We start from the raw sequence: 14,833 nt of genomic DNA on the forward strand, positions 1-14,833 counted from the left end.
CTTCTCGAACAGGATCCTCTGCCTAAGCCCTGAAACCAGCTCTGATTATTCTGCGTGACAGCCAGTGCAGCATGAGATGCATTATTAGGCACAATCATAGTAGCATTTTGGAGTGAAGTCACTGCAAGAAGAAAGTGGTAGGGTTGCAGAGGCCCTTTCCACATAAGATGAAATAGCAAAATAGGAAAGATTCACCCCTAGCCCTCTAATAGCATTGGGGGGGAAGGTAGCAAGAAGAAAAGAAAGAAGGAAAGAAAAAAAGGGGAGGGACCAGTCTACAGATAATATAACAGTTTCTTCCACTATTAAGGAAAATAAGGTATTAGCATATGTTAATGATGTAGTTGGCACTTTGAAGGATAATGATTCCGTATATGTCTTTTTTCGGTATTGTTGAAAAATTGAACAAGATCCGTGGATTAACTTCTAATGCAGGTAAGACAAAATTAAAAGTTTTTGCAAAGTGGGATCTTGGAGGCATTCCTTTTGGACCAACTCCCAAGAGAGAGAACCCCTCATTATACTTGGAATTCCCTTCTCCGCTTACCCAATAGAATCAGTTCACGAACTGATATACAAGAACTTGGAAATGTTATAAGACTGGAAAATAGGATCACTTTCCTTTTCTTCTAATGCCATAGTACTTAAAAGCGTAATCTTTCCTGCTCAGTTGTGCATAATAAATATTACAGACATCACAGAAGCTGAAGAAAAGAAATTATGTTGTAAGCCTTTGCAATTATTTTGGTCCAGCCGATACCATCATTATCATCAAATTCCTGCCATGTACCCTCAAGGGGTGTACAGGATATGATAGTACTACATGAAAAAAAATTACCACCCAATACCAAGAAGTTAAAATGAATTTCTTCAACTATCAAAGAAGATGGAGGATTTGGGCTTCCAGTCTTAAAATTATGCTATTTAAGCAATAATGCTTCAAAAATCCAAAGAATATTTCAGACCAATCCAGAGGCATAGCTAATGGGGGGGGGCTGAGGGGGTGGTCCACCCCAGGCAGCACTTTGAACATTTTTGAACTTTTGCAGTTAATTCTAAAATACAGTCTCAAGAACTCATTTCCAAATATTGTAATACCACTGCAAATTTTTCTCACAATTGCTGTAAGTGTTGCTAGTTGCGAGAGGAGTTTTTCTAAATAAAATTGATTAAGAATTACCTACATTACTATGAAATAGACTTCGCCAATGTCATCGACAATTTTGCTAACAGAAAAGCAAGAAAAATAACATTTTAGAATGTTAAAATTAAAGTTTTACTTCAAAAATAAACATAGTGTTTTAATTTATTTCCCTATATGTCGTTTTGACTTTTTATAACATTTTTGGTGTGTATTGAGAGGGGCGGCAAACTCGGACCGCCCCGGGGCAGCAAAAGCTCTAGCTACACCACTGGACCAATCACACATGTGCAGACCTTCTCCTGTACTACCCGAGCTTTCATCTTCCCCTGTTTGGAGTAAAAAATTATAAAGAGCCAAAAGCTGAGATTATTCCTGAATACTACAACACTCTGTTCTTAACTCTAAGACTGCTACAACACTTTGGCACTTTTGCTGCAAACTTCCTGACAACAACACTTTGTTTCATAATTTATTGAAGTTCCAAGGATACTCTAACAGGAGGGATCTTGCTTAGAGAATTGAATATGGCTGCCTTCCAGTCAACACCATCAGATGGCGGTACTTGAGCATCGGAGATCTGATCTGTGAGATCTGTTACTGATTGGAAACAATAGAACATGCATTCTACAGCTACCCTCTTGCCCTGCATATTTGGAGCAGATTATGTAATGTGTTCAGCATTCCATTACTTAGAACAGGTTATTTTTTTGCAGTACCCACCACCAGTCAACAATGGGAAGAAAATTTTGATTTTTATGATTAATGAACTAAAATACCATTTATAGAAGGTTGGAAAGAAACAAGGATTTGAAAACCAGCAATATGACATCCAAATGCTTTATAATATTGTATTATAGAAATTTTATTGCTCAGTGTGAGAATTTTTATATTAGAAAGAAGCATTCTAGGAGATGTCAAATTTTTGATAATGGTGTGGTGCAGCTGCTGTAGACCACCACATTATGCAATATCCACTAAGGGGGAGATAAAATTCTCTATTTTTGATACGAGAGGTTTTTTTTAAATAGTTCTGTCCTCTTAATTCAATGTGATCTTATAGTCACTTGCAGGGATGACTGGAGAACAATCCCAGGCAGAGAAGACCAACTCAAAGCCGTTAACTCAGATCAGGCTAACCACCTGAGTATTAGTCATCTTTGTGCTTTAGTTTCAATTAGTGTTTTGGTTGTTCATCCATTTGAGATTGGTGATAGATGATAGCCTTTGGCTATATGGTGATATAAAAGAGCTGATGCCTTTCTTCTATCTCTCATACTATCTATCTGTCTCTTCTTTCTCCTAATACTATCAGGCTCTCTCTCTTGCACCCCTATATTAACAATTCTAAGCCTGTGATGAGCATCTCTTTACTGTTTCACCTCAATAAAAGGTCATGGCTGGTCTGGGTAGTGACCCTTACCATAATGCATAGCATTATACATGTTCACAAGGATATGTGCTTTGCATTATGGGATACTAAGGTAAGTGATGTGAAGACATTAGCTTCTATATACGAGTTGCTCAGTTGTGAAGTTACTTCATGTGCAGACTTTCTTTGTTTACTCTTAAACCAATAATATAATTTCTTGGCTTCTTTAATCTATAGTTAAACCAAGTAGAAAAACTTTCAACACTTGATCATTGGGTTGATCAGTATCCAGATGATCTAAAATATGACTAGATAAAATGGGAATTTTTCAACTGATTTCCTTACCTTTCACCTTTCTTTCTTGACTAAACTAGACCAGCCTTTACTAGAGGTCATGTCTAAGCTACTGTCATTCTTTCTCCCTCCCTCCCCACACACACTCTTTGTGTCATTACACATACAGTTTTAATTTTTTTACCATTCAAGTGTAATCTATTCTGGAAGTTCAGATCTTTTTGATCATCAAAATTAACCTCACATTGTATTACAGGATTCTGAACTGGAATAATATTTTGCTTAGTATGTTTATTAATCATTTTGGGATGTATGTATGTGTGTGTGTGGGGGGGGGGGATTTTGAGTGTGATATTCAGCTATTTGCTGATGATGCTGAGTTAGGAAGAGTAAGGAATCTAACAGACAGATCTCTTCTGGATAATATGAACACATTGGTTATATCAGCAGACAATGAATTGTCATTGTAAAGTTATGCATTTTAGACAGTGGACATTACAGGCCTAGTATTACATTAATGGGAATTTGTTGAAGTAGTCATTGAAGCTAGAGCCTCGTGGCTTATTGGGGACTTTGAGTTAAGTTTTACAACATGCATTTCTAAGGTGGTTAAGTCACGTCCAGATAACAGCACTGTTAAACAGAACACTAACTTGTAGGAATAAGGAAGTCATTCTCTCACTTTTCAAGTCTTTGATAAGACCTCATCTGGATTATTACAGGTAGGTATGCTCATCCAGGTTTGATGGAGATAAGGCAACAGTTCAAAAGGAGGAGAGAGAGAGGAGATATGATAAAATCATACAAGTCAGTAATCTTACAGACGCAAATGACATATTGCAGCTTATGGATGGTGGAGGTAGAACTCAGTGGTTATTTCTGGAAGCTGGCTACTTGATGATGTTGGGAAGTATGTGAGGTCGCAGTTCTCATGTGTGGTGAGCTTGTAGATTGGTCTACCATTACATGTCATTAATGTGTCTTTAACAAATGTGCTTCAGGAGATATGACAGGTATTTAATTATGAGTGTCCAAATGGACCCTCTCTCTGTAAGAGTTGCATTCATATTAATATTCTTAATGAACAGGTTTATCATTTTTTCTGAATTATTATTCAGAATAATTGTTAACTCAAATCTCCAAGTTATTAATATCAAAACTTTATTGCTCAGCCTGCATGCTCTGAAATTAAGTAAATGAATGTGTATAATAAAAATACTACAACTAATTGACTAACAGTTGTCTTTATACATTTTTATTTGTCAGGATTGCTTGAAATGGGGAGAAATATCTTTCAATGAAGCCCTTCATCAGTACATTAGTGCTAATACCATTTCATCAAAGACCCAGTGGATTGACACATTGACCCGTCTTCTATCAAGTTTAGACAGGTAAGATAAAAATGAATGTAATATATTGTGTAATTTTCATGAAATGTTTTAATTTTTATTATGTCCTAGACCTGTCTTAGAATTACTAAGATTACAAGTTATTTCTGTTTTTTATTGATCATCTGTAATTGCTGAACTGGTTGGCTGAGTGATTAGCATACATGCTTTCCAACCAACAGGTTGTATTTTCGAATCCAACTGTGAGCATGGATTTTGTGATTGTCTTTAGGTGAGAGATCAATTTCATCAGCATGAGTGACTTGAAAAAGTTCCATGTTGGGTCTCTAGAGCAGAGTTTCCAGACTATGTAAATAATAAATGAAAAATACACACACACACACACACACACACACACACACACACACACACACACACACACACACATATAAAATTGATCATCATCATCAAATTCCTGATAGGTACAGTACCTTCAGAGGGAATACAGGATAATTATGATAGTACTACATGATAAAGTTACACCATTACTGACTTATGATCAACAATTTTCCTCCAAATTAATCTATTATCTGTCAAGACTCCAACATTATCAGATGTTTATAAATTATATATTTAGTATAATCCTTTTTCCAAGTGTAAAGTTTGCGCCTGAAGTATTTTCAGGATTAGGGCAACTCGTGGCAAAGGGGGACTAAGTTCTCATCACTTTCCTTAGTATCCCATAATGTAAAGCACATCTCCTTGCAGATGTATTATAGCATTATACACGTCCACAAGGAGATGTGCTTTACATTATGGGGTACTAAGGAAAGCGATGAGAACTTAGTCCACCTTTGCCACGAGTTGCCCCACTCCTCACTCCTGAAGATACTTCAGGTGCAAACTTTGTTTCCTTACACTTAGATAAAGGATTAAACTAGATATTATTATATGGGTATCAGAAGGCCTGGACAGAGGGACGAATTCCCAATGATTGGAGTAGAGCTGTCATAGTACCCATATATAAAAATGGAAATAAAACTGAATGTGTTTTATTGAAACTGAATGGGAAATAAAACAGAGGTATTTCCCTACTGAGTGTTCTTGGTAAGATATATGCAAGTATACTTGAGAAACGGTTGAGAATTGTGGAAGAAAAGCTTGGTGAAAAACAAGCTGGATTCAGGCCAAATAGAGGCTGTCAGGATCAGATCTAAACTTTACGACAAATAGTTGGGAAATCATGGGAATATAACAAAGATCTGTTATTTAAGTTTTGTAGATCTCGAATAGGCATATGTCAAGGTGCCAAGAGAGAAGCTATTCAATATGCTACAGTTATATGGTGTCAATGGGGCATTATATCAAGCAATACTTAGTCTTTATTTGATTTGTAAGTCAGCAGTTAGAATTGAAGGAAGTACATGAAGATGGTTTAATGTTAAATCTGGTGTGAGACAAGGATACACATTATCCCCACTGTTATTCATAATCTATATGGATCACATTATGAAGGAAAGTGGTATTAAGCATGATATCCAAATTGCAGATGTTAATGTCAGCTCTTTGCTTTATGCAGATGATGTTATACTTCTAAATAAATCCGCTACAAGTCTGCAAGATTCTCTGACTAAATTGAATAGCTGTTGTAATAGATATGGTATGAAGGTCAGCAATAAAAAGACAAAGACAATGAAAATAGGCAGAATCATTAAAAATGTCAACTGTGTTGTGAATGGAGAACCTGTTGAACAAGTAAAACGTTTCAGCTACTTAGGCACGATTTTTACTGAAGATGGTAAATTAAATATGGAAATAGACAACAGAATCAGCAAAGCTGGTATGGTGGGAAGTCAATTGAATTAATTCATATGGAATAAGAGAGAAATTAGTCGGAACACTAAATTAGATGTACACAAGACAGTGTCCAGTTTTAACTTATAGATCTGAGAGCTGGGTCAGAAGTAAAACACTTGACCAAAGACTAGAGACTGCATATATGAGAATCCTGAGAAAGATCAGAGGTCTGAACAGATGGCATCAATGGCAATATCATATTAAAAACGAGGATATTAGGAAAGAACTTGACATTGTCAGCATCCACGAATGCATTAGTAGAGCTAATCTCAGGTGGTATGGTCACTTAAATAGAATGGGCAAGGAAAGATTAGCAAAACAAGTGTTCTCTGTCAAGTTGGCAGGAAAATGACCCAGAGGAAGACAAAGATATAGGTGGATTGATACTGTACAAAGTGCCTTAGAAGATAGAAAAATAAGATCTGATAATGTTGGAGTCTTGATAAGTAACAGACTGATCTGGAGGAAAATTGTGGATAGGAAGTTAGTAGTGATGTAAATTTTTGATGTAGTACTATCATATCCTGTACACCCCTTGAGGGTACATGGCAGGAATTTGATGATGATGATCAATCACATCCGTAGCACAATTGGAAGAACAACGGTACATTGCTCCCTTCGATTGGAATAGGCCTAAGTTCGATTCTCGTCGCGATGGAGGAATCTTTATCTGTACAGTTTCAGTTGAAGGTGAGTCAGCCGATCTCATACGGAGGTAGCAGGGTTTTTTCTCCCGGAAAACTCGGGTTTTTCATCCTGCATGTGGACAAATCAGATCTTCAGAACACATGCAATTTACAGACAAAAAATACTAGTTGTGGTAGTGGTGGAGGTGTGCGGTAGATGGCATTGATGGAGATGATTCGTAGTAGAGGTTCGGTGTAGTGGCTGAGACAGTTGTAGATGTCCTCCTGTGATGAGTCTTCAGACTCCTTGGAGGCGTCACGAATAATAATAATAATGATGATGATGGGTATCTCCATGGAGTCAGAAGACTCATCGTGGGAGACCCAAACTATCAAAACTATATCTATCATACCTCTTCTTGAAATTCTTGAATATTATTATCTGAGACCTCCAGTGAGTCAAGGACCATCGAGGGAGGCTGTAAATTACCCAACCCAGCTATCATACCTTCTCTTAAATTCATTTACACTAGATGCACTCACTACCCCTAAGGGCAAATTATTTCACTCACTCACTGCTCTCTGGGAGAAAAACCTAGCTCTTACCCCTTTCTTGACTGAGAACAACCTTAACTTCCATGGATGCCCCCCCCGTGTTCTCTCCCTTCCTTCCATATAACAAAAAATTTCATCATCATTTGAAATGTTATAACATCCATTCAAAAGTTTATAGTCTTCTATCACATCACCCCTCTTTCTCCTGCTAACCAGAGTCTGCAATCCACATACTCACAATCTGTCCTCATGATCTAAATCCCATATTCTGGATATAATCTTTGTAACTCTTCTTTGCACCCTTTCCATAGCTTCTTTATCCCCTTAGAACTCGGGAGACCAAATCTGTGCACAGTAATCCAGGTGTGGTCTTATCAAAGCCTTATAAAGAGACAAAATTACTTCCTTATCGTTACATGTCAAAGTTCGCTTCAACATAGCAATTATCCTCTGAGTTGAATTTGAAACTTTTGCTATGTGACCTTTGAACTTTAAATTCTTATCCACCAACACACCAAGATCTCTTGCCTCTTCAGTTTCTTGTAGCATAACTCTGCTAATATAATATGCTGCTGGAACTCTAATCACTCCACATACTTTACACATACTAACATTAAACTGACAACCATTTTCATTTGCACAGATTTCCAGTCTATTCAAATCATTTTGTAATTGCTGAATATCAGTAGCATCCTTAATTGCCCTGCTTATCTTTGCATCATCAGCAAACAATTGCACCTCTGATGATAGACCTTGCTTGATGTCGTTAATGTAAAGATTGAACAATAATGGCCCAAGGACTGAACCCTGGGTACACCACTGGTTACCTTAAATCTGGCAGATTCACACCTACTGTATTCCACTTTTTGATATCTGTCTGTCAGCCATTCCCTGATCCAAGTTAATAGATTATATTCCAATCCCATATTCTCCAGTTTATGCAACAGCCTGTCATGTGATATCCTTTCAAATGCCTTAGAAAAATCCAACATTATGATAGTGTATCCATTCTTTTTATCTAACTCAGCTGTAACATTGTTATGAAATATGAGCAAATTGCTAAAACATGACCTTCCCTTATTAAACCCATGCTGTACCCCACAGAGTATAGAATGCTTGTCTACCGGTTTCTGTATGCGAGTTCTTACCAACTTCTCTAAAATCTTCACTACTACACCAGAGATACTAATAGGTCGGTAGTTAGACACATCAGTTTTTTCACCACCCTTGTGCAATGGAAATATCATACATTCCTTCCATTCCTGTGGTATTATTCCTGAGCTGAGACTCAAGTAATACAAATGTGTGAAAGACCTAGCCAATTCAGCTGAACATTCCTTTAGCAGACAGGCTGATATTCCATCTGTCCCTATTGGCAAATACTCATCCAGGTTATGCAAGAGCTCGTCAACCTCATTTTCATGAACCTCTAACTCTTCATCCAACTTAGCAGTAGCACTGTGCACCATGCTACATACACCTGGTTGATATATCTTAGCAAAGTGAGCACTCATTAACTGAACAATCTCCTTAGCTTCCAACACTCGTGTACCATCCGTATTAATTAAAGTTATTCTTCCACATTCATTCTTTCTTTTGCTTGCGGCATAATGATAAAATTCTTTTCGATTGATTTTAGCTTGCATGGCCAGTTTCTTTTCATACTCCATTTTAGCTTTTCTTACAATACTTGTTAATTTTCTGCCCTGAGCTTTATATATTTCATAACTCCTCTCACTCTTATTTTCACGATATTCTTTCCACATCATCCTCTTCTTGTGGATCTCTTGCTTAATAAGGCTGCACATCCATTTCACTCCCAACCTATTTATTCTTTGAATACTAGGGATACATTGCCTCATTCAAGCACTTTTTCAAAGATTCCCATGCATTGCTGACATTTTTTCCATTCAGTAACTGATACGATGGGAGGACCAAAGATGATATTCTTCTATGTTGATCATAATTTTCTGCTTTGTAGTTCAGTGTGTAACCTGTTTTAATCAGAGCTTCAATACAAGTAGATACTTCCCAAGAAAGAACCGCATGATCACTGTCACCAATTGGAAGTAAAATAGCCATATTCTTGACAGAGATCCCTTCTGATACTATAAGCAAATCCAACACTCTTTGACCTCGAGTTTCTTCTTTCACATGCTGCTTGAGAAAGTTGTTTCACAATAATTCAATAAATTCCTGTTCTTTCTTATCATGAGATTTCTCTTCTACCCAATCAATGTTTGGAAAATTAAAACACCCATAATGATCATTCTCTTGGTACCCATAAGGCTAAATTGGCGATGCATTTCATCGTCCCCTACACTGAGCCGCCAGGTCTGTAGCAATAGCTCACCATATATTTCATTCTGTTAACATCCACTTCACACCAGATAGGCTCAAATCATCGCTACATGGGACAATGTTACCATTATTGTTTTCTTGTATTTCTACCCTAACTGGACTTAAGTTATCTGATATCATTAATAGCACTCCTTCTCCTCTCCTATCGCTTCTGTCATTCCTAAAAGTAGTATATCCATTACGCTCGATCCCACTTTCCATATCTGATTCTGATAGCTAGGTTTCACTAATGCCAACAATCTTAGGCCACATCATATTCAATAAAGCAGCAAACTCAATCCCCTTTGTTTCTAATGCTCCTGTTATTTGTGTATAGACATAACAAATTACGACCTATCCTATTCTTATAATTAGGTATGCAATCTATTTGGTCCTGTTCTAGAATTTTCACTTTTCCCTCCCCAGATATACTTAAAAGGTCCGAACCCAAAGCATATTTTTCCACTCCTTCGCCACATACATAACCATGTTCAAAGGCATTCATATCTTTATCACGTTTGTATACCATAGCTGAACTTTTACACACATTTTTCCTATTCCTCCCTTGATGATCTAGTTTCCCTGACTCACTGCATTGGGTCTCATACCAAGAAGTAATTTCTTCAGGTTTCTGATGCCAGATGAATTCAAGTGCAGGCCATCATTCTTATAAAATCTTTTCTGTCATCAAACACACCCCACACATATATAATTTATAGTCTATCCCCCAAAAAACTTCCATTATCAGATGTCATATTTCTCTCTTTTAAGGCACTTTTTACTGTATCAATAAAACTACATCTTGGTCATCTTCTGGATCTTTTTATGCAAACATGACAAAGAACACTTGTTTTGCTAATCTTTCCTCCCATTCTACTTAAGTGACCATACCACCTGACATTAGCTCTACTAACACATTCCTGAATGCTAACAATGGCAAGTTCTTTCCTAATATCCTTATTATTAATATGATACTGCCATTTATGCCATCTGTTTACTCCACTAATCTTACTGAGATCATATCAGAGGTTTCCAGTCTTTGATCAAGTATTTTATTTTTAACTCAGCTCTCAGATCCATAAGTTAAAATTAGTTTGAACACTGTCTTGTATAAAACTAATTTAGTGTTTTGACTAATTTCTCTCTTATTCCATATAAATTTATTTAGCTGACTTCCTAACCATATCAGCTTTACTAATTCTGTTGTCTATTTCCATATTCAATTTGCCATCTTCACTAGAAAATTGTGCCTAAATAGCTGAAATGTTTTACTTGTTCAATAGGTATTCCATTCAGGATACAGTTGAGGTTTTCAATGTTTCTGCTTATTTTCATTGTCTTTGTCTGGTTATTGCTGATTTTCATACCACATTTATTACAACAGTTATTCGATTTAATCAAAAATGTTGCAGATGTACAGGATTTATTCAGAAGTATAATATCATCTGCATAAAGTAAAGAGCTAAGATTAAACATCGCCAATTTTGATATCATATTGAATACCACTTTCCTTCATACTATGATCCAAGATAATAACAATGGAGATAATCTGCACCCTTGCTCCACACCTGATTTAACATCATACCATCTTCTTGTATCTCCTTTAATTCTAACTTCTGACTTACATCTAAAATAGAGACTATATTGCTCGATATAATGTCATATTTTATTATTATTATTATTATTATTATTATTCAGGCCTCCATGGAGTCGAAAGACTCATCGTGGGAGGTCTTTCCTAAGAACATAAAGTCTGTCAAGACTCACCGAGGGGAGATCCCCCCCCCCCCCCCTAAGAAACACAAAGTCTATCATACCACTCCTTAAACTCATTGACCGTTCTCGCTCTCACCACTCCATCAGGCAATGCATTCCACGGTTCAACCACTCTCCACGCAAAGAAACCGCTCCTCAACCTCTTGCTCGCAGTTTCCTTTCGTAACTTCCAGGGATGGCCTCTTGTCATCACTCCTTCCCGCTGTTCCACCAAGCGAAAGAACTCCCCAGTATCAACCCTGTAACCACCTCTCAACAGTTTAAAAGTCTTAATCATATCACCTCTCCTTCTTTTATCCACCAAACTCTGCAGTCCACATTCCCTCAGCCGATCTTCGTAACTATCCTTGTACAGTCCTGAAACTATCTTTGTCATCTGTCTTTGTATCCTTTCCACAGTTAATTTATCCCCTTCAATTCCTTGAGACCAAATCTGAGAACAATAGTCCAAGTGTGGTCTGATCAGAGACTTATACAACGGAATGATAACTCTCTTATCTCTGCAGGTCAGTGTCCTTCTCATTATTGCAGCAATCCTCTGTGTTACCTTCACCAATATGTCCTCTAAATTTCAGGTTTCTATCAATCATCAACCCCAGATCTCTTGTCATCTCTACTTCCTCCAGCATAACTCCTCCCATAGAGTATGCTGCATCCCATCGATGTTTCCCAAATCTCAAGACCTTACATTTTGCTGCATTAAACTGATACTCCCCATTCATTTGCCCATCTATCTAGCTTATTCAAATTTACATGATATAACTGTAGCATTTTGAAGAGCTTTCCTCTTGGTAAATATGCCTTTTCCAGATCAACAAAACTTAGATACAATATCATGTTATATTCCCACGGTACTAATGTACTATAGGTTGACCAACCATCCTCCTGTGTATGGGCCCAACATAAAAAAAAATATACACACACACACATATATATATATATATATATATTGATTCATATTCATTGATTTGTGTTTTACTCTACAAGGTTGATAGTTTCTGAATAATTTTGACAGGGCACTTAAAGAAACAACAGTTGAATAATTCTAATTTTTTTGTGTGTCCTCTCACTTTTATCATAAGCCATTCATATTAAATTTATTTCATCATTGATTTACTACAAAGTTATCACATTTCTCCAAATAGCATTAGCCAGTGATGACTAATTTATGGCACATGAGACAGGCCAATAAAATATGAAAAGAGCATAAATTCCATTGGTAGCAACTTATGTTTTGAAAAAGGAAATCAGTGTTGCACATGTAGTGTACACTGTTTGGAAACTGGGATAATTACCTAACACACTTGAATCCTAAATTGATCTTGTCTCATTTAGTAGATGAAGCTTGGGTAGAATTTGAGAAATACAGTCTTACATTCAGTTAAACTGAAGTGAATACTGAACTAGGCAATAATATCTCACTTCATTGAAGCAGAGTTCTGTACAGCAAAAATATCAACATATCTGCACCAAATGGATGCTTAGGTGAAATGCGTTGTTCATTTTTGTTGTAGTTTCGCTCTTCACAAACATCCCTCTCATTGATATGATTGAAATGCTACTTAATGATTTTCCTCTTGATGTTGTAAAATTATTTGAATTTGTCATTAATTCAGGATACGTAAAATAGGAAAGATTGGTGGCGGGGGGAGGAGCAAGAAGGAAAGAAAGAAGAGTAGGGACCAGTCTACAGATAATGTAACCTAGCAGTTGTAACAACAAATTCTATAAAATATAGAAGGAACAGCTATGGGATCTCTTGTTTCCCCTACTCTAGCAAATTATTTAATGGAATGTTTTGAAGAATATATTCTCAATGTTTCTTCACCTTAGCTATCCATTTGTACAGATATGGTGATGATGTTTTTGCTGTATGGAGCTATTGTTTGTGTAATCTCCATGAATTTCTTCTGAAAATTAATTCAGTAAAATCCATGAATTAAATCTACACTTGAAATAGAAGAATCAACTGTCTTCCTTTTTTGGATGTTCTCATTGTGCATCAACCTAATGAGTCTGTAACATTCTCTCTCTCTCGTTTGCTTTATTATCTTTGCTATCTTTATTGTCGACTGCATCATTGTTAAATTAATAATTGCTTCTACATGATTCTTTATCACTTTACTTAGGCTAACTCTACCTTAATTTTGACCCTCTTTTATCCTTTCTTAACTCTGTCCCTGGTTCCTGCTGCATGCAAAGCAGACCTTAAGGTTACTAATGTGTCCAACTTGTGGTTAGCAGTTCACCAAAATTCTCATTCTTCTCAATTAGACAAATTTGTTTGATTATTGACTATGCCAGTCTAATTGAATTAATATAATCTGAGAACTTCAGCAAAAGGAACATAGGCAAATCTTACAGCTAAAGTACATCTACTTATGCAGTTAGTCATGGTGATTCTCTATCAGTTGGCACACAGGTTCGCAATGTTTTTGAGAAAGTGCATTGGCAAAAGATCAGGCAAAGTCATCAAACAAATACAACATGTTCATTGCTAACTAGTAAGATACTACAAAATAATACATTCATGGGGAGGGAATTACCTCTCTTGATCATAACTATACTGAAACTGCTTAGCACTCATTTACTTGTTAAGCTTAGCTTAGCACTCATTTACTTGTATAGCTTCCACGTAACCTTAGTACGTTGCTTAACAAATTTACAATGTAATAGCAGCTGCCTTATTTCTAATCTAATTCACTTCCTTCCATTCTTTGTACATAATCATAACCATATTACTTTTGTATATCTGCAATCCTAAACTCAAATTCACACCAACTCCTTTCTATAAGCACAATTATCACTTATGATAATAGTAATCCTATGCATCTACAATTAAGAAAAAGAACATTGACAAAGCTTGCCTACTCACAGTAACCTTAACATTCACAGTCCAGTTACATGGATAAAATTTCGGTCTGGATTTTCTTGCTTCTGTTCCTTTACTTCAAGGTACCATAGTCACGAAGGTGCTCCCAACTAGAGTTGCAGATGATATCCATTTTTCGGACTTCCTACGATGACAACTGTTTCTACCCTCGCTGGTCAGTCACTTGGTCTGTATCAGGGAGAACTTGCATCCACGTGGTGGGTCTCGTCCTGGAGACAGTCTGATAATATCGGGGAGTTATCCGTTTGACACATTTGCTACGATCTTCCATTGGGTTGTTAGAAAAGAACTGTCCGGAGTAATACATCGTGAAATCGTCGGTATCGAGGTGATCCATTCCTGTCCATCTCAGTACGCTGATTCCTAACATCTTAACTCGAGTTCTTCTTATTTCTTTCTTTCTTCACCAGTTCCAGTTTTCCTTGATACATGCTTCTTATGTTCCATTTTCCTATTTTATGTAAATCAGAAAAGCAGAGGTGTCTTCTTCTGAGATTAACTCTATCAGAATTTGAACTTCTAGAAGGCTTTGATCCTCATCATTCTTATTAACTTCATTGGAAATTCCTCTCTGCTCTTCACCAGTAGCTATTTCAGTGCCTTCCAATCTGGGTGTCCCATTTTCCAGCAGTATATCACAATAACTTAATT

The 14,833-nt window shown here is 36.7% G+C and overlaps 1 protein-coding gene across 3 annotated transcripts in view; it reads left to right on the plus strand.

Annotated features, from left to right (window-relative positions):
- The window catches only part of LOC150095180 (calcineurin-binding protein cabin-1-like), a 1,028,489-nt gene that overhangs the window by 413,358 nt on the left and 600,298 nt on the right, over positions 1–14,833 (plus strand). For all 3 annotated transcript variants that reach the window (XR_016550194.1, XM_090411711.1, XM_090411712.1), the window contains exon 24: positions 4,074–4,198. Coding sequence is in view for 2 of the 3 variants with exons in the window: in XM_090411711.1 (XP_090267837.1) it covers positions 4,074–4,198 (125 nt within the window). In the remaining variant the exon portion in view is untranslated. The remainder of the gene's footprint in view (positions 1–4,073; positions 4,199–14,833) is intronic.

Source organism: Typopeltis vanoorti, chromosome 21, assembly GCF_054136105.1.
Source record: "Typopeltis vanoorti isolate ZY-2024b chromosome 21, IOZ_Tvanoo_1.0, whole genome shotgun sequence".
Classification (NCBI taxonomy): domain Eukaryota; kingdom Metazoa; phylum Arthropoda; class Arachnida; order Uropygi; family Thelyphonidae; genus Typopeltis; species Typopeltis vanoorti.